Genomic DNA, 18,911 nt, shown 5'->3' on the forward strand with positions numbered 1-18,911 from the left:
GGGTCTTGGCAGCATCTTGCCCTGGGAACATGCTCTGCTCCTGGCTCTTGTTTCCTAGTGATAGAAGTCCCTCTATTTCCACTCCTTTCCCTCTCCTGTTATCCTTTGTAAGGTAAAAGGTGATGCAGGTAACACTGCAGGGAAAGTCCTCTGACATCAAATCAGGGCTGCAGCGTGAGTAAGGGTGTTGCAGCCCGCTCTAATCCTAGGACAACGGATTGATTGATCACATCAGATCGCATCATGGGCTATAGCTACATCATTCCACAACTACCAAACCACTGAGGAGTGTGGCCCCATCAGGTTGTTGTTGGGTGCCCTTGAGTTAGTTCTGATTCATAGCAACCATATGCACAACAAAAGGAAACTGCCAGGTCCTGTGCCATCCTCATAATTGTTCTACTGTTGGAGCCCAATGTGGTAGCCACTGTGGCCATCCAACTCACTGAGGACCTTCCCCTTTGTAGCCTCCCTTCTACTTTAGCAAGCATGATGTCGCTCTCCAGGGACTGGCCTCTAAGGAGCATTCAACTTCTCTGTCTTCCAAGACAGATTTCTTCACTCTTCTGGCAGTCAGGGTTATATCCTTCACCAAAATCATAAATCAAAGGTATTAAGTCTTCTTTAGTCTTATTCATTGTCCAGCTTTCACATGTATATGAGGTGATTGAAAATACCGTGGCTTGGGTCAGACACATCCTAGGCTTCAAGGTGACAATTTTGCTCTTCAACACTTTAAAATGATCTTGTTTAGGTAGATTTGCCTAATGGAATATGTCATTTTATTTCCTGACTGCTGTTTCCATAGGCATTGATTTTGGATTCAAGAAAAATGAAATTCTTGACAACTACAACGTTTTCTCTATTTATCACGATATTGATTATTGGTCCAGTTATGAAGCATTTTGTTTTCTTTATGTTCAATGCAGTAGTCGTTGTTCTTCATAAGTCAAAATTGATGGATAAGTTAATATTTAAATACTTATCTTTCTGACATTCACAAATTTCCTCCTTCTGCTTCATCTCCTCCATTGCCCCTTCCCCTACTTCTCAATGTCTTCTCTTTCTTCCCATCTATGATAGCTTCTTCTCCAGTATCTTCTGTCCTTTTAAGATATCCAAACATCCAGTTTCTTTATTTCACTCAATTATCTCTTGTTCTATAGTCTGCTTTCATATCATTTTCCTCTACCTAATCACTTAATTCTCCCTGATATCTATTATATATAAATACATTTTGGAGAAAGATGAAGGAAGCTCTCTGCTCCCATGAAGATTTACAGTCTCAAAACCCCACAAGGGCAGTGCTATTCTGTCCTACAGAGTTATTATGAGTCAGAATTGACCCAATGGTGATGGATTTGATTTGGTTTTACATGTACACAGGGGTACATTTTTATTATTGAGCTTCACCAGATTAGTCCTCCCTTCCCTCTCCATCCTCTTCTCACTTCTAGCTACCTTTTCCTTTTCCCTATCAGTCTTGCTTCTACTCCATTCTCACTTCACTCCTAGTCTCTCAGCTACTCATCTCTCATCCAAATTGTCTCTTTTGTGCCCATTTGATATGAAACCTTATCTTGGCTACCTTCTGTTATCTCAAGTTATTTCAGGACGCACATCATAAATAATACATATGAAGTAATGAGGAGCTAAGTATAATGGCTGGATTATGCACATGGAGATGGCACGGGACTGGACAACTGTTTTGTTCTGTTCTACATTAAGTCCTAACCAATCATAACCTACTCAATGGCAGCTAATTACAACATGTAGACAGACACACTTGATTTATTCATCACATATTCATATTATTTTAATTTCATTGTGAAAATAAGAAATTTGAAGGAGGCCATAGAATCTGCAGTGACTAAGCTCATCTATCCCTTCAATAAGAGCCCATTCTGGCAAAACTGACATTCATTAATATGAGAAGGGAGCTTCAGGAAGTGACAATGATAACAGAGGAAGAAATGTAAGCAGAAAAGGCAAACACTAGAACAAATTTTTTGAGCAAAGAATCTTATTACACTGAAAGTTCTTTCAAATGTATTTTTGGACAGAAAATAATTGAAAGACAATGCTAATAATGAGTCATAAAAGCATATAAAATTAGATATGCTTTCAGAGTTAGAAAAGTATGATGTATTTCATATTGTATGAACATTATACAATACATGTTGGTACTATGATGTACTCGGTGTAAATTTGACCTATGTAATACTCTTCAACATCCCTAGGAAATATAACACAAAATATATAAAATATAGTATAGAATCCATATAAAACATATGAGGAGGCTTCAAACCCCATGAACATTTTTATAACAATTCTATTATATAAATTTTAAACTTTTTTAATATATAAAAAAACTCAATGCCATTGAGATGATGCCAACTCATACCTGAAGCTTAACTCTTTACAGGAATAGAAAGTCCCATCTTTATCTTAAGGTGCAGCTAATGGTTTCAAACTTAAGACTTTTCGAATTGCAGTGCAACATGTAACCACTATACTATTGGGATTCCTTTGTGATTGTACATGTGGGGGTTGACATTATCAGCAAATTTGTATTCAACAGTTTCAACTATTAACCTCCATAAGAGTTTGCCATTCACTAGGCTTCTTGATTTATCTTCTTCCTTTGTTGGATGCCTCAACAGTCTAGTCCATTGCTTTGTCTTCCCTTTCTTTGAAGCCCTTTTGTATATGTGTCTATGGTAAAATTTTATCTTTTTAAACTATCCAGTATCTCATGTTATCCTCAAAACTATCAGAGGAATTGTTCATTGTTGCAGGTAAGCCTAGTCTATTTTAATGGACATAGTGCTCATGTCTGTTCCCACATTTTGTGAGTTCATGAATTTAAGTAGGCTCACTAGGAGTCAGGATTGATTCATTTTTTTTAATTTAAATCATTTTATTGGGGGCTCATACAGCAGGATTGATTCTATGGCAGTGATTTTGTGTGTGTGTGTGTGATTTCAATGTGTAAGTGCTTATGTTTTAGTCCATTAGTGTCTTTGAATATGCATACATTCTTACATCATAAATATGTATATAAACAGATCTTTGAATATATATAATATTCATAAATAATCTAAGTACCATATATACTTGTGTATAAGCCATTTTCCAACACATTTTTATGCAGTTTTTGTGGTAAAATTAGGTACCTCGGTTGACATTCAGGTCGGCTTATACTCAAATATATACGGTATCTATATGTTTCTGTATCTCTCTGAATCTACATAAGCTATAATACATGTCTCTAAATATGTACTCATGCAAATGTGTTATGAGGGATATACCTATATGTGGATTGTGAATCTCTAAATGTGACAGAATTTTCAAGTGATTCCATAAAACAGGACATTCTCAACCAAAGTCTCCTTAGCCCAATATACTTTTCCCTCCCTCCTGGATGGGAGCACCATTCTCTGACCTCATTGTGTAGAGGAGGGTCCCATTGTCCACAAGTCTGAGTAGCTTGTTAGGTGTGGTCATGTTATGGGCCACTGACTTCTTTCCATTGTGGAAAAAGGTGTCAGGAGTCCAGATCTTACTGGCCAAGAGATTATTAAGTGGCAGGATCTTCATGGGTCCATCAAATTTCAGTCTTTCATCATGCCAGGTCTGTCGAAAGAAGACATCAATGGTGTACTCCTAGAGGCAGAAACAGAGAGAATAGTGTTTGAATATATTTCTGGTGAAGGTCAACAGTACCCTTAAAACATGAATTACCTTGAAATATTTCCTCTGATACAGTAGTTACTGGGAAGTAAAGCAAATGAGCATACTTAAAGATAATGCCACAGTAATCCACAACTACTGAAATAATATATATGATAAGGCTTTACTTTAAAAGGTTACTACCAACACATCACACAAACTTATGAAAGAACTGCTGTCCCCTTCTCTATGCACTGGCATCTCAAGTAAGAGTATGTTCTTCTCTGTGTTCCAGTCACCATAAAACTAGAACCTATATTTTAACATGGATTTTCTCAAAATAGCATTATGGCCACTATTTTATTGTTGCCAATAAACTATGTGCTCTTACAGGTGAATGAGAAAAACAAATAGAAAAAATACATCTATGATGTGAATAGAAAAATCTATAAAATGAAAACAATGTGAATTCAATGAATATGAAGGAAAAATTAATTTGCCAAGTACAAATTAAATTAACAATGAATGGTCCAGATTTAGGTAATAAAATAGTAGATTGAATGGCCCCATCAACCTTCAGTTACCAATGACAAATTCTGAAATACATCCATGCATATATATCTATATATGTACAGTATATACTATATACAGACATATGTACATGTATGTGTGCATATTTATATCTAAATATGTATTAGAAAACAGCAGTTAGTGAGAGCAGTCAGAAACTAGAAGAACGTTTACCTTTGAAAGAGAGCAACAGAAATGGATTAGAAGGACTACAGTAGCTCCAGTTGGCAGAAGTGGTATTTCACAACTAGCTGAGGGGTGGGTTCTGGAAAGAAGAGAACCATCAACTCTACCCAAATTTGGGGATGACTCACTACAATGTGCACATAGGGGAGCCCCGTGGTCCCAATTTTTAAAATCTTGCAAAAACAAGAAGAGAGTCTCTGACTAAATAAAAAAAAAACTGTACTGGATAAAGTTTATTAGTTTCCTGGTTTTTCAACGGAATGACTGCCCCAACCCATCACAGCTCCGAGATCCAAAGCCTAATTGACAGAGGATACAGCTCAGGGTTGGTGGCTAAGCTGAAAATGCAGGAGGAGGCCTTAGAAGCAAGGGGACCACAGAGAGAGTAAGTCCCCAAAACCCATTCCACACCCTTCCCAGATCCTCACTGACCACTAGACTATACAAGGCCAGGTGGAGCCCTACAGGGGACCAGGTTACAAAAGCAGCAGTTTGAAGCAACTAAACATCTTTTCACTTGAAATCCCCCAATGGCTTCCAATCTCACCTGGAATAAGTGACAAAATCCTTCTCTAGCCTCAAAAATCTTATAAGCAGACCTCTTCCTTCTTCTCTGGCATCTTCTCTAACGTCTCTTCCCTCTACACACTAACCACTGTGGCCTTCCTCCTCTTGCTGAAGGGTGGGGATGGCCTATCACTTATTATCTAAACCGGAACGCTTTTGAAAATGAGAACCAGATCCTCAAGGGCTCCAGTCTCAGCAAAACAGTGAACTGGATAACGTGGCAAAGACAAAAGCAGGAATTCAAAAAGGAAACTTTATTAAAGCATGGAAACATTTTAATTGAGATGTGGCAGCCATGTATAGGAAATATATGGAATGAAGCAGTGGTTCTCAACCTTCCTAATGTCGTGACCCTTATATACAGTTCCTCATGCTGTGGTGACCCCCCAACCATAAAATTATTTTCGTAGCTACTTCATAACTGTAATTTTGCTACAATTATGAATCAGGCAAGCCCTGTGAAAGGGTCGTTAGACCCCCAAAGGGGTAACTACCCACAGGTTGAGAACCACTGGAATAGAAGGAGTCCTGATGGTGTGGTGGTTATGCACCAGGCTCTCATTGGCAATGTCAGCAGTTAGAAAGAGAAGACTTTCTACTCCCGCAGTTACAGTCTCAGAAACCCATAGAGGCAGTTCTACTCTGTCCTACAGGGATGCTATGAGTTGGATTCTACTTGATGGCAGTATGTTTGGAGTTTCATATAGAGTAGACAATGCATAAAGAGACCAGATTAGTGCTTACCATGTGTTGAGGTGGGGGGAGGGAGGGGTTATTGCTTAATGGGCACATAGTTTCTGTTTGGGTTGACAACAACAATTTTGCACAATATATATATATATATCCAAAATCAGCAACTGCCTTTAAAGTGTACTAGGAGTTCTGCATCAGCTGCACCAGGAACAGAGTCAGAGTTGCTGGAGTAAGGTAGGAAATGGGATATTTTAAACAAGAGACCATGGCTTCTACAGAGAGAAGCTCACTGGTGAACTTCTTCACTCCAGTATTCATAATAAAGGGAGCAATAAGATAGCTAGGTAGATAGACTGACAGATAGATTTATTTTACTTTCACTGCCATCGAGTTGATGCCTATTCATGGGGACCCTCTGGGACAGGGCAGAATTTTGGGGAATGTAACTTATTTTTAAACATTCTTATTGGCACCTCATTCACATATCATACAATTCAGTCATTCAATCATAGCAAGAAGATTTATACAATCATTACCACAATCACTAAAACCCAAATGAAGGCTGAACATGGTAGTGGGACAAGAGGAAAGTAAAAGGAAATAGGGGAAAGAACTAGGAGGTTAAAGAAATTTGTAGAGGTCTCAATAAGGCATGGGCATATGTAAATATATTTATATATGATAATTGGGAAATAGATCTACATGCATATATTTATAGGTTTAGTACTAAGGTATGAGAGGGACACTGGGCCTCCACTCAAGTACTCCCTCAATGCAAGAACACTTTGTTCTATTAAGTTGGCATTCCATGATGCTCACCTTCCCAACACAATCGCTGGAGACAAATGTGTGCATAAGCAAATGTGGTGAAGAAAGCTGATGGTAGCCGGCTATCAAAAGATATAGCATCTGGGGTCTTAAAGGTTTGAAGGTAAACAAACGACCATCTAGCTCAAAAGCAACAAAGTCCACATGGAAAAAACACACCAGCCGGCATGACCACAAGGTGTCGAAGGGATTAGGTATCGGGCATCAACGAACAAAAAATCATATCATTGGGTGCCCACCTTCCCGATAAGATCGCTGAAGACAAATGTGTGCATAAGCAAATGTGGTGAAGAAAGTTGATGGTGCCCGGCTATCAAAAGATATAATGTCTGGAATCTTAAAGGCTTGAAGATAAATAAGCAGCCATCTAGCTCAGAAGCAAAAAAGCCCACATGGAAGAAGCACACCAGCCTGTGTGATCATGAGGTGTCCAAGGGATCAGGTATCAGGCATCAAAGAATAAAAAATCATACCATTGTGAAGGAGGGGGAGTGAAGATTGGGGACCTACAGCCCACCTGCAAGTAACTGGACATCCCCTTACAGAAGGGTCAGGGGGAAAAGACAAGACAGTCAGAATGCAAAGTAGCAATGATGAAATATACAACTTTCCTCTAGTTCTTTTTTACTCATTTTATGAGGGGCTCATACAACTCTTATCACAATCCATACATACATCAATTGTGTAAAGCACATCTGTACATTCATTGCTCTCATCATTCTCAAAACATTTGCTCTCCACTTAAGCCCGTGGCATCAGGTCCACATTTTTCCCCTCCTTCCCCTTTCCCCCCTCCCTCATGAACCCTTGATAATTTATAAATCATTATTTTGTCATATCTTGACCTGTACGACTTCTCCCTTCACCCACTTTTCTGTTATGTGTCCCCTAGGGAGGAGGTCACATGTAGATCCTTGTAATTGGTTTCTTCTTTCTAACCCACCCTCCCTCTACCCTCCCAGTATCGCCACTCACACCACTATTCCTGAAAGGATCATCTGCCCTGAATTCCCTGTGTTTCCAGTTCCTATCTGTTCCAATGTACATCCTCTGGTCTAGCCAGACTTTCAGGTAGAATTGGGATCATGATAGTGGTGGGGGGGGGAATGTTTAAGAACTACAGGAAAGTTGTATTTCCCATCATTGCTACATTTCACCCTGACTGGCTCATCTCCACCCTGACACCCTTCTGTAAGAGGGTGTCCAGTGGCTTACAAATGGGCTTTGGGTCTCCACTCCGCACTGGCCCCCTCATTCACTATGGTAAGATTTTGTGTTCTGATGATACCTGATTTCTTCGACACCTCATGATTGCACTGACTGGTGTGCTTCTTCCATGTGGGCTTTGTTGCTTCTGAGCTACATGGCCAATTGTTTACCTTCAAGCTTTTAAGACTCCAGATGCTATATATTTTGATAGCCGGGCACCATCAGCTTTCTTCGCCATATTTGCTTATGCACCCATTTGTCTTCAGGGATCGTATCATGGAGGTGAGCACACATTGATATGATTTTTTGTTTTTTGATGCCTTCCTCCCCCCACCTCACTATCATGATCCCAATCCTACCTTAAAATTCTGGCTAGACCAGAGGATTTATACTGGTCCAAATAGAAATCGGAAACACAGCGAATCCAGGGCAGATGATCCCTTCAGGACAGTGGTGAAAGTGGCGATACCAGGAGGGTGGAGAGAGGGTGGGGTAGAAAGGGGGAGCCGATTATAGGGATCTACATATAACCTCCTCCCTGGGGGATGGACAAGAAAGAAATGGGCAAAGGGAGACATCGGATAGTGTAAGATATGACAAAATAATTATTTATAAATTATCAAGGGTTCATGATGGAGGGGGGAAGAGGGAGGGGAAAATGAGGAGTTGATACAAAGGGCTCATTTAGAAAGCAAGTGTTTTGAGAATGCTCAGGGAAACAAATGTACAAATGTGATAGACATACAATGGTTGGATATATGGATTATGATAAAAGTTGTATGAGCCCCCAACAAAATGATTACTTAAAATAAAATGAGTTGCGTAATGACCATCAGCTCTGGGAGTAGAAAGTTCTGTCTTTCTTACATAAAACGTCTGGTGGTTTCAAACTGCTGACCTGGCAATTAGCAGCCCAATGTGTAACCACTATGACACGAGGACTACAGAGAGAGGGGGGCGGGAGTGCTAGGCTAGAGTAGTATGGAATAGAGATCGATCCTTAGTTTCAAGAATTCTAGCAAATTGTTAATTCAATAAATCAAATCAAAATAGATCTGAGCTATTATGTAATGAATTTTCAGAAGATCAAAGAGAAAAATCAAGCAGAAATAGAAAAGACATTGCCTACAAAGAGCAAGTTGAAGACCCGCAAACTTCTTTAAATGACAAAAAAAATGCCAAATAGTCCTGAGAAACACATCTTGAAAATGCTGAGAGAAAATAACTGGTAATCAAAACATCTATAGCCAACTCGATTATCATTTAAACACAAGGTCAGATGAAAGATCATTTGAAACAAGTAAAATAAGACAGAGGCAGACAAGACAGAGAACCCATCACTAACATGTCCTTAGTTAGACAACAAATTTTTACAAGGCCAGGCCACTCACAGCATTAGGTCTCATTCAAAAGTCACCATTATGAGAGTCATTTCTTGACACCCCCCCTCCCAAACATATACAGCCACCTCCCTTCTATTTCTTGCTTGTCACTAGACTGGAAGCTCCATGAAAGCAGAGACTGTTTTGAGTTTTGTTCACAGCGATAGCTGTGCTCATGGGAAACTTTTACAAGGCTCAAGAGGCAGCTGTGCGAATGGAACAAGGGAATAGTGCATGGCTCAAAATCAGGAAAGGTATGTGTCAGGGTTGTATTCTCTCACCATACTTACTCAATCTGCATGCCGAGTAAATCATCAGAGAAGTTGGATTATATGGAGAAGCATCAATGGCCTCATATGCATGAGAAATTTGGACATTGAATAAGGAAGTCCTAAGAAGGATCGGTGCATTTGAATGGTGGTGCTGGAGAAGAAGACTGAAAGTACCATAGAGTGCTAAAAGGATAAACCTATCTGCTTTGGAAAAAGTACTGCCACAATGCTCCTTAGAGGCAAATAATGGCAAGGCTTCATCTTCTATACTTTGGACATGTTGTCAGGAAAGACCTGACAGAAAGACATCCTGGAGAAAGACATCGTGCTTGGTAAAGTTCAGGGGCAGCGAAAGAGAGGAAGGCCCTCAATGACATAAGTTGATACCATGGATGCGAACATATGCTAAGGATAGGAACAATTGTGAGGATGGTGCAGGATGGTGAGATGTTTCCTTCTGTCATACACAGGATCACTATGGGTCAGATCTGACTGGATGGCACCCAATAACAACATAGCCCTAGCATATCGACTTTTACATATTTTAAACCATATAAATTATTGAAATACTTCTCATGAAAAAAAAAGCTAACAGAAAAAATTCATATAGTTGACTTGAAACCAGCAGAAGATGCAAGAAGGAACAGTAAGCATGAGGAAAAATGAGCATTTTATTTGTCTAAACATAAGCGTAAACCAAAGAAATACTGATTCTCATCAAATGAAAATAAAAACCAAGGTAGGACAAATGACTAGTATGAATCCACATGAAAGAAGGGAGAGGAGACGGAGGCTACTGTAATCTTGTATTCTTTGGTGACCAAGAATGTGTATTAACAATTAAAGGAGACTATAGAAAATGCTACAATCTTGTAGAAGGTTAAAAAAATGAAACTTCTTGGGCATGGTCATAAAGCCCCCATTGGAATGGATGGGGCCAGGGGTACAGCATGGGAGTGGACAAAGGCCCTAAAATGGTGTTACCCAAGGCCATCACTGCCTTGTGTTGATATTGGTCATTCGAATACATTTTAAGCTAGGTAAGGCTAGGGGGTGGTGATACGTGCACCTCTGTGCCCCCTCCCCGCCTCCATAGGGAGGAAAGAAGGGGGAGCGCTCTCTTTTTTCTTTAACTTTAGTTTTCTACTTTGTTTCCCCTTCTTCCTACATTTGGAACCCCTGGGGTTTCGACCATCATCTCCCCATTTGGTCCCCTTGAACTATCTTTTCCCTTGTCTGTTGATTCTAACTTGTAAATAAAATATTATTCAAATTCTGAGTTAAAAAATGAAACTTAGGTAAAGAGAAAGCATAAGAATCAAACTAAATATAACTTAAGGTAAACAATGTAGCTACATTCTATGTACATAAAAGAGGCACATTTAACTACACATAAGAATACAAACAGGTTAAATGTTAAGTTATGGAAAATATGTATTGGCAAATCCTGATAAAGGTGGTAAAAATATAAAAATGCGGAAAGAATGGGCTTGAAGGAAACATCTTTCTTTGAGAGAAAATATTTATTTTTAAAATGGAGTCCATCAATTGGCAAATATAATAATTCAAAATTTGTATGTACTAATAACATGGTCTCAAAATTCATAAAGCAAAAACTGAACCGAAAGGAGAACATGGGAACCCCATAGAAACTCAGTAAGTGTAAGCTCAATCAGACAAACACTTATGTATGATTAGATTATCTGAATAATCAAATTGACAAGCATGAGCTAATGAATACCCACAGACTTATCAACTTCACACTTAGGAAAATACACATCAGAATATTTACCCAAAAAAGTGACTAGTGTTAAGCCATGGAGCAGATCTCAAGAAACACGGGCAAAAATAGCCAAAAGTATACTTTTAGAAATTGAAAACCCGTTACTGCAAATTGCAAGAAACCGTAAATATATTGGAAAATACGTAGCACAGAGCAATGGTGAAAATGCTTACATAAGAAATCTTGCAGTGAGTTCCTAAAGTGGTACTTGGTAGGAAACTGATAGTTTTAAAGAAGCCTAAGGATAGCCTTCAAAATAGCCTCAAGAAGGAAAAACAATAGCTAATCTATCTCAAGAACCCAGAAGTGCCACACAAAGTACCCCAAGAAAGTAAAGACCAAAATGATCAAGATAAGAAAAAAGAATCAGTGAAATCCTCCTGGTGAAGGGATTGGAACTCATGTCCTGAAAAAATATATATGTAAAACTTGTTTTGTAGAAAACTAATTGTCTCAAAAATGTACACCCACAAAAATCAGTGGTCGACCTTAGAAACACCTATGAGCTTAGATGCCAAGTCCATGAATAAAATACAAGTAAAATCAGCCAAGAAATATATAAAAATAATACATAATTATCAAGTTGGATTGTACGCAGGAATGTAAGATGGCCTAAAATTCGGAAATCTATTTGTGTACTTAGCCACACTAAAAGATGAAAGGAGAATAATCACGCAGTCATCTCGATGAGGGCCAAACAAGCAGTTGCCAAATTTCAAACCTATTCATGAATACATACACTCACACACACACAAACATATGTGTATGCGCACAAACATCTTAGAAAACTAGGAGAGAATTTATAATCAAGGTCTGTCATGTTCATTGCTGCCTATTGGCAGTCATTTGGCCTTTCTATGAAATTTTGTAAAAATATCCATATTTTTTATAGTTCTCCTTTCCCAAATTAGGAGTAAAATTCAAATATCCAGCTTTTCTTGGAGCTACAATAACCCTATGACTAGGCCCACTAATATCACACACACACACACACACACACACACACACACGAAACTTCAATTTAGAAGTGGAAATATGGGGAACAATATCAGTGTGGGATTTCTGTTTGCTAGTTCAGGTAAATAGTAAAAGCACACAGATTGGCTACTAAAGTCATAGAGCTATGTTTAAACTCAGTTAATCAGCAAATACAAAAAATACCATATATATACTGAGTTTCGCAGCCTACTTTAATGCAGTTTCTGTGGTAAAATTAGGTGCCTCAGCTGAAATTCAGGTTGGCTTATACTCGAGTATATAGAGCAGATACTAATTCACACACATCAGAGTGGCAAAAACAAAATGTGATAATATAACGTGCTGGCAAGGATAGAGAAATTGACTTCTCATGCACTGCTAATAGATTTGTAGATTAATATGAGAGTAACCTGGCCCATCAGGTAAAAAATTTAAAATATGCAAGCTCTACAGATTTGGATCGTACTGGTTCCTTTGAACCTGTCATCAGGTTCCCTAAAGAAGGATGCCACAATTGATACATGGAGGGTCTGCAACAAAGAGGAAGACTCGAGAAGATGGATTGACACAGTGGCTGCAATGGGCTCAGACTTAGCAACAGTAGTAAGGATGGTACAGGACTAGGCAGTGTTGTGTTCTGTTGAACACAGTGGCACTATCAATTGGGACTGACTAGGTAGAGGAGAAAGGGATCGGGGTATGGCACGCAGGACCCTATGTGGAAGCAATGACAGCAATTTTAAGATTTTTGAAAGGTGAGTGATCGGGACCTAATTTAATATATTTTTCTCTATATAGCAAAAATTAATGAGGACAAACAATGAGTGTGGGAGAGAGAGGGGGCAGTAGAATTGATTGTGATGTATACACAATTCTTTCTTAAAGCGATTTAACTATGGAAGAGTATTGTATGTGAATTTTATATTAATAAAATTATGTTTTAAAAAGTAATGGGGAACATCACATAATGATCATTTGCTTTGTAAGTATCCAGTGAACTTTGGCCGAAAACAATCTGATTTTGACCCGATCATTCTAGAATTGAAATCCATTCCTTCCTTGCAAATTGAGCCTTTATATATTCTCCTAGGATGATTGCCTCCAGATTGGAAAATGAATTCTGTTGTTTTTTTTGAAGCATTTAAATCAAATCTTCCACATAATAAGCTTAGGCTGCCCCCTGGGAAAGGCACTTAATTCATTTCCCACACTGGACAAAGATGACACTTAGCAGTTGGAAAAGCATTTCCAGCTCAGTGTTAGACCTTGGATGGATTCAACTTTCTGATACTGCTTGGGTTCCCATTAAGAGCCTGAAAAGCTGGTTTACCTTTAGGAAAGTCTGGAGCCAAAGTTCATGAAAGCCACATTACTAGAGAGGCATTGCCACTGCCCCAGTGTGGAGAACACTGCTCCCTATTTTGGCCCTCTGCTCTTCCTTCTGCCCTTTGACATCAATTTTTTTTCTTTTGGAGACCCACAACCCTTCTAGGTGTGCCTACATAAAAGAAGCATAGGAGATCCCTGTTCATAGGTTCCTAGGGAAGTGACCACAGACGTGAATTGGGGCAAAGAGTATCCTATAGACCGAGCAGTGTTGTGGATTTCGTATTAGGCTGCTAACCAAAAAGGATGGCTGTTTGAACCTACCAGCCATTCCCTGGAAGAAAAATGAGGCAGTCGGCTTCTGTAAAGATCTATAGATTCAGACACCCTAGGGAGCAGTTCAAGTCTGTCCTGTAGGTTACTCTGAGACAGAATGAACTCCATGGGGAAGGCAGTGGGTTTTGGGAGGGTAGGTGGAGTATAAGGAAACTGACAGCTTAAGAGACTCTCGGACTAGGCAGAGACTCCACTCCATTCTGTGTTCCCAACCTCCTGTAACAGAAGGCTTGAAATGGACATAACCACTATATTTTCTGTGCCAGAGAGTAAACAAGTACAGTAATTGTGAGTCCATTTTCACTAGGAACTACTGTGCTACTTTCATTTTAATGAATACCAGGGTTTTTTTACCCTGTAGAGTCTAAGAATATTTTGACAGCTACTTGATGTTCATAGCAGTTGTCAGATCAGAATGTAAGTCATTTGAATCTGTTATAAATAATTATGACTATGCTGTCTTTTATGGGTTTTCGCTTCTTAAGCCTGCCTTTTATTTATTTTTGTTAAGCAAGGTGGTTAGTTCACTGATGCTATCACCTTCTTCTATCATTACCTGGCTATTGTCTACAGAGATAAAAATATCTTTGGGGAAAGGGCTGTGTCGTTTAGAATCCTTAGAGTTGGCATTTTAGCGTGCCAAATTGCTATCTCTCTGGCTTTTCTAAGGTCATTCCTCTTTGCCTTCTCTGTTCGCTCGCAAACTTTATCAGTATATATAAATATATATTTGTTGAATACATAACAGGATCATGGGTCTATGCACCTCTTGTGCATTCAAGGAACAGAAGAGATGATGGAGTGATGTGTGGAGTCCAGGTTCTTGAAAACTAGGATGACAGCTGAGTCAGCGGGTGATTTGGCCCAAGAGCGCATCTAAAATTTTTTCTCTGCTGTTATCATTGTACCTTCCTGCAACAAGTGAATTTTTTATTTTATTTTATTATTATTTTTAAGATCATTTTATCAGGTGCTCTTACAATTCTTATTATAATCCATACATCAGTTGTATCAGGCATATTTGAACATATGTTGCCATCATTCTTCTCTAGACAATTGCTTTCTATTGAGCCCTTGGTATCAGCTCCTGTTTCCCATCCCCTTTCTCTCCCCCACCCTCATGACAGATTAAACATTGTTATTATTTTCATATCTCGTACTGACTGCTGTCTCCCTTCCCCCATAGTTTCTGTTCTTCCCCCTGTAAGGGTGTGTGTGATTGTGTGTCGATCATTATGATCGGTTCCCCCTTCCTCCCCTCCCTTCTTCTTATACTTCTGGTATCGCTATTCCCATTCTTATACTTGGATTGCCTGTCTAGTGAGCTCTTATCTCTTATCTATACCTGTGTGCATGCTCCGGTCTAGACAGAAGTGATAGGCAGCACCGGCGTCATGTTAGTGGGGGGTGAGGAAATCTCTAGGAACCAGAGGAATATTGTGTCTCATCGGCACTTTACTGCACCCTGGTTGACTCATCCCTTCCCTGAGACCCCGCTGAGGGGGATGTTCCATTGTCTACAGATAGGCTTTGCGTCTCTGTTCTGACCCACCTCATTCTCAACCATATGTTTCTGTTTGGTTGTTTGTTAAGAGCCTTCTGTTGCCTGTTACACAGTCCTGATGACACCTCGTGATCTCCCAGGCTTCGCCCATGTGGGCTTGTTGTTTCTCTGCAGGATGACCAGTTGTTTTTACTTCAAGCATTTAAGACCCCAGATGCTTTATCTTTTAATAGCCCGGCACCATCCACCTTCTTCACTACATTTGCTTATGCACCTATCTTGTTTTCAGTGATTGTATCAGGAGGGTGGGCATCACAGATTGACATTTTGTTAAAACAAAATGTTCTTATATTAAGGGAGGATATGAGCAGGGGCTTGAAGTCCATCCACTACCTCAGTTTATTGCCATATAAGTATGTCCATAGGCCAATATCTCTATTTTTATGGATTAGTGTATTTACATATGGACACACCTAGGCTAATACCTCTATAAATCTTTGCTTTCTAGATCATTCCTCTGTTTCCTTTTACCCTTATTCTGCCCTACCATCATGCTCACTCTACTTCTGTAAGTGAATTATTTAATATGGCACTTCTAGTAATAGCTTTTGTTCCTCCCACAAAATCACCTTCTTTTTCCTGTTGGATCTGGGTAAGAAGATGGGAGAAATATACTAATTGGATTATATGATTCATCTGTGAGTGTTTGCAGGGTTAATTCTGAGCAACATCCTGCTGAGTATAAAATCGGCCATTTCAGAAGCCAGATTATGGAGATTTTACTACTGGCAAGAGTTAAGATTCAGAAATGGAGCATGTCCTTTGGACCCCAAGATACTTGAACATTGAACCTCCTTGATCCAGGAGGCAGCTTTGACACAAGAGGAGTGGCAGAGAAGCACTGACAACAGAACCAGGAACTGGATCATGAGTTAGCAATGCATTTGGCAACCCACAGTACGAGCAAAGTTGAATGCATTGGGGCAGGGGATTGGCTTGAGGAGTATGATGCCTCTAGGCACTTAATTGTGGTGGGGAGGGGGAGCCTCTGGGTTTGCTGACCCATGGAGTTGTAGCTGAGTGCCTTCTGGTTGAGGTTTACAGTTGAATGGAATGCGCTGTGGGCAAGAGCTTTGTAAAATTTTCCAAAAAATGGAAGAGCACAGGCCAAGAAGCCAAAGGCCAGAGAAGAGAAACTGCCCTGACTGAACAACTGTCCTTGTGCGTTTCTCACCTGTACTATAAGCAGTTAACTTCCCCATAATTCTGAGAACCATCTGTGAGTTCTGTGTTGTCATTGCAATTAAGGACAGAACCCAGCTGAATGTAGAGAGTGCTATGAGAGGGACAGTTTACGTCAGAATTGATAAGGAAGTATGAAAGGTGAGGGCAGATATGTACGTAGTCTCAGAGGAATCAGCCTTGGGTAGCTGGTGCTGATGATAGTGATTGTCCTTCCCACTTGTGCAGCCAGAGGAGGTCAGAGGTCACCCCATGGCATTCCATTATGTCTTTTACAAGAATATCATGTTATTCCCAAGCCATCTACATTCTAATTCAAAAGGTCTTGGGAGACTGAAAAGAATCTCCACTTCTAGATTGTAAGGAACAGATAGCTCTGGCAATGTGCTCTTCACGTACAGCCTTTCCAGTCTTCTCGTTACTACCTCCATGAGCTTTAGCCCTTCCTACAATAAGACCTCATGAAAGGTCTGTTCATTCAAACAGGGATATTACCCTATGTTTTGTTTCTCTCCTGTCAGACCATAGTCATGAGACTGCCAGTACTCCTGAGAAGAGCACCCTTGTATTGTGGAAATATTAAACTCCTCTTGTTAAAAAAAATGATTAATACTTCCTGGCCCACCAAACCCCAAGGACAATATTCCTGCTCAGAGCAGCCAACGCACAGAGAAGGACCATAGGATCGACCCCACCACAAGACACGACATCCCTCACTGACCCATAGCGCGACAGGAGACAGCACTGGAGACACGGGACAGCAATTGTGCCTGCAATGACCCCACCATACTGGGGCAAAACACTAAGGTTTTGCAACAGAACAACAAGGCAAACTGAGCAACGAAATCTCCTGGGAATACCAAAAATAGACTTTTGGGCCAGGGTGTGGCACCTCATCAGACTCCACCAGAAAACATTCATAAAGGTCAGCAAACAGACCTGAAACTATTTTCAGGCTTTTCATTTCTTGTCACTGGTTTTGTTGTTGTTTTTTGTTGTCATTTTGTTTTGCTCTGTCTTGTTTTTGTGCTTATCATTTTCTCTACATGTCCATCTAGTTAAGACAGGCAGGACAGACAATCTGGAGGAGAAAACAATGGGACTGATGGTTCCGGGGGCCCGGGAGAAGGGGAGGCAGAGGAAAGGAAGGGGAGGGTCAACAAACCCAGGGAAAAGAGAACAACAAATGACCTAAAATTGATGGCAAGGAGGTCACAGGATGCCTGGTGGGGCTTGATCAATGGCGGTGTAGCCAAAAGGAATTACTATAACCCAAATGAAGCCCAAACATGATAGTGAGACAAGAGGAAAGTAAAATGAAATAGAGGAAAGAACTAGGAGGCAAAGAATATTTACAGATGTATAAATACAGGCATTTACATATGTAAGTACATATATAACAATAGTGAAATAGATCTATGTACATATATTTATATATTAAGTATTAAGGTAGCAGACAGGCATTGGATCTCTACTCAAGTACTCCCTCAATGCAAGAAAACTTTGTTCAATTAACCTGCATTCTATGATGCTCACCTTCCTGACACAATCACTTGAAGACAAAATGGGTACATAAGCGAATGTGGTGTAGAAAAGTGATGGTGCCCAGCTATCTAAAGATCTAGTGTCTGGGGTCTTAAAGGCTTGAAGATAAACAAGTGGCCATCTGGCTTAGAAGCAACAAAGTGCACATGGATAAGTACACCAGCCTGTGTGATCATGAGGTGTCAATGGGATCAGGTATCAGGCATCAAAGACCCAGAACATAAATATCTTATAAGTGCAAATGAGGGTTAGTATGGAGTGGAGACCCAAAGCCCATCTGTAGACAATTGGACATCTCCTTTCAGAAAGGTCATAAAGAAGAGACAAGCCAGTCACGGGTCAGTATAGCACCAATGAACATACAACTTTCCTCTAGTTCTTTAATGCTTCCTGTCCGCCCACCCCCGTCACTATCATTACCCCAATTCTATCTTACAAATTCGGCTAGAACAGAGCATGTACACTGGTACAGATAAGAGCTGGAAACATAGGGAATCCAAGACAGATAACCCCGTCAGGACCAATAAGAGAGTAGTGATACCAGAAGGGGAAGAGGAAGGTGGGGGGAAAAAGGGGAAACTGATAACAATGGTCTCGATATAACCACCTCCCAAGAGGACAGACAACAGAAAAGTGGGTGAAGGGAGACAGAAGTTGGTGTAAGACAAAAAAAAAAAAAGATAAATTATCAAGGGTTCATGAGGGAGGGAGTGTGAGGGAGGGGTAAAATGAGCCAATAACACTGGCTCAAGTAGAAAGAAAATGTTTTGAAAATGGTGTGATGGCAACCTATGTCCAAATGTGCTAGATACAATGGA

General features: G+C 39.9%; 1 protein-coding gene across 1 annotated transcript in view; it reads right to left on the reverse strand.

The window, feature by feature from the left end:
- The window catches only part of GABRA3 (gamma-aminobutyric acid type A receptor subunit alpha3), a 181,026-nt gene that overhangs the window by 72,897 nt on the left and 89,218 nt on the right, over positions 1 to 18,911 (reverse strand). Inside the window, exon 4 of the mRNA XM_075538542.1 lies at positions 3,446 to 3,666. Within this exon, the coding sequence (XP_075394657.1) occupies positions 3,446 to 3,666 (221 nt within the window). The remainder of the gene's footprint in view (positions 1 to 3,445; positions 3,667 to 18,911) is intronic.

The sequence above is a fragment of the Tenrec ecaudatus genome, chromosome X (genome assembly GCF_050624435.1).
Source record: "Tenrec ecaudatus isolate mTenEca1 chromosome X, mTenEca1.hap1, whole genome shotgun sequence".
NCBI lineage: Eukaryota > Metazoa > Chordata > Mammalia > Afrosoricida > Tenrecidae > Tenrec > Tenrec ecaudatus.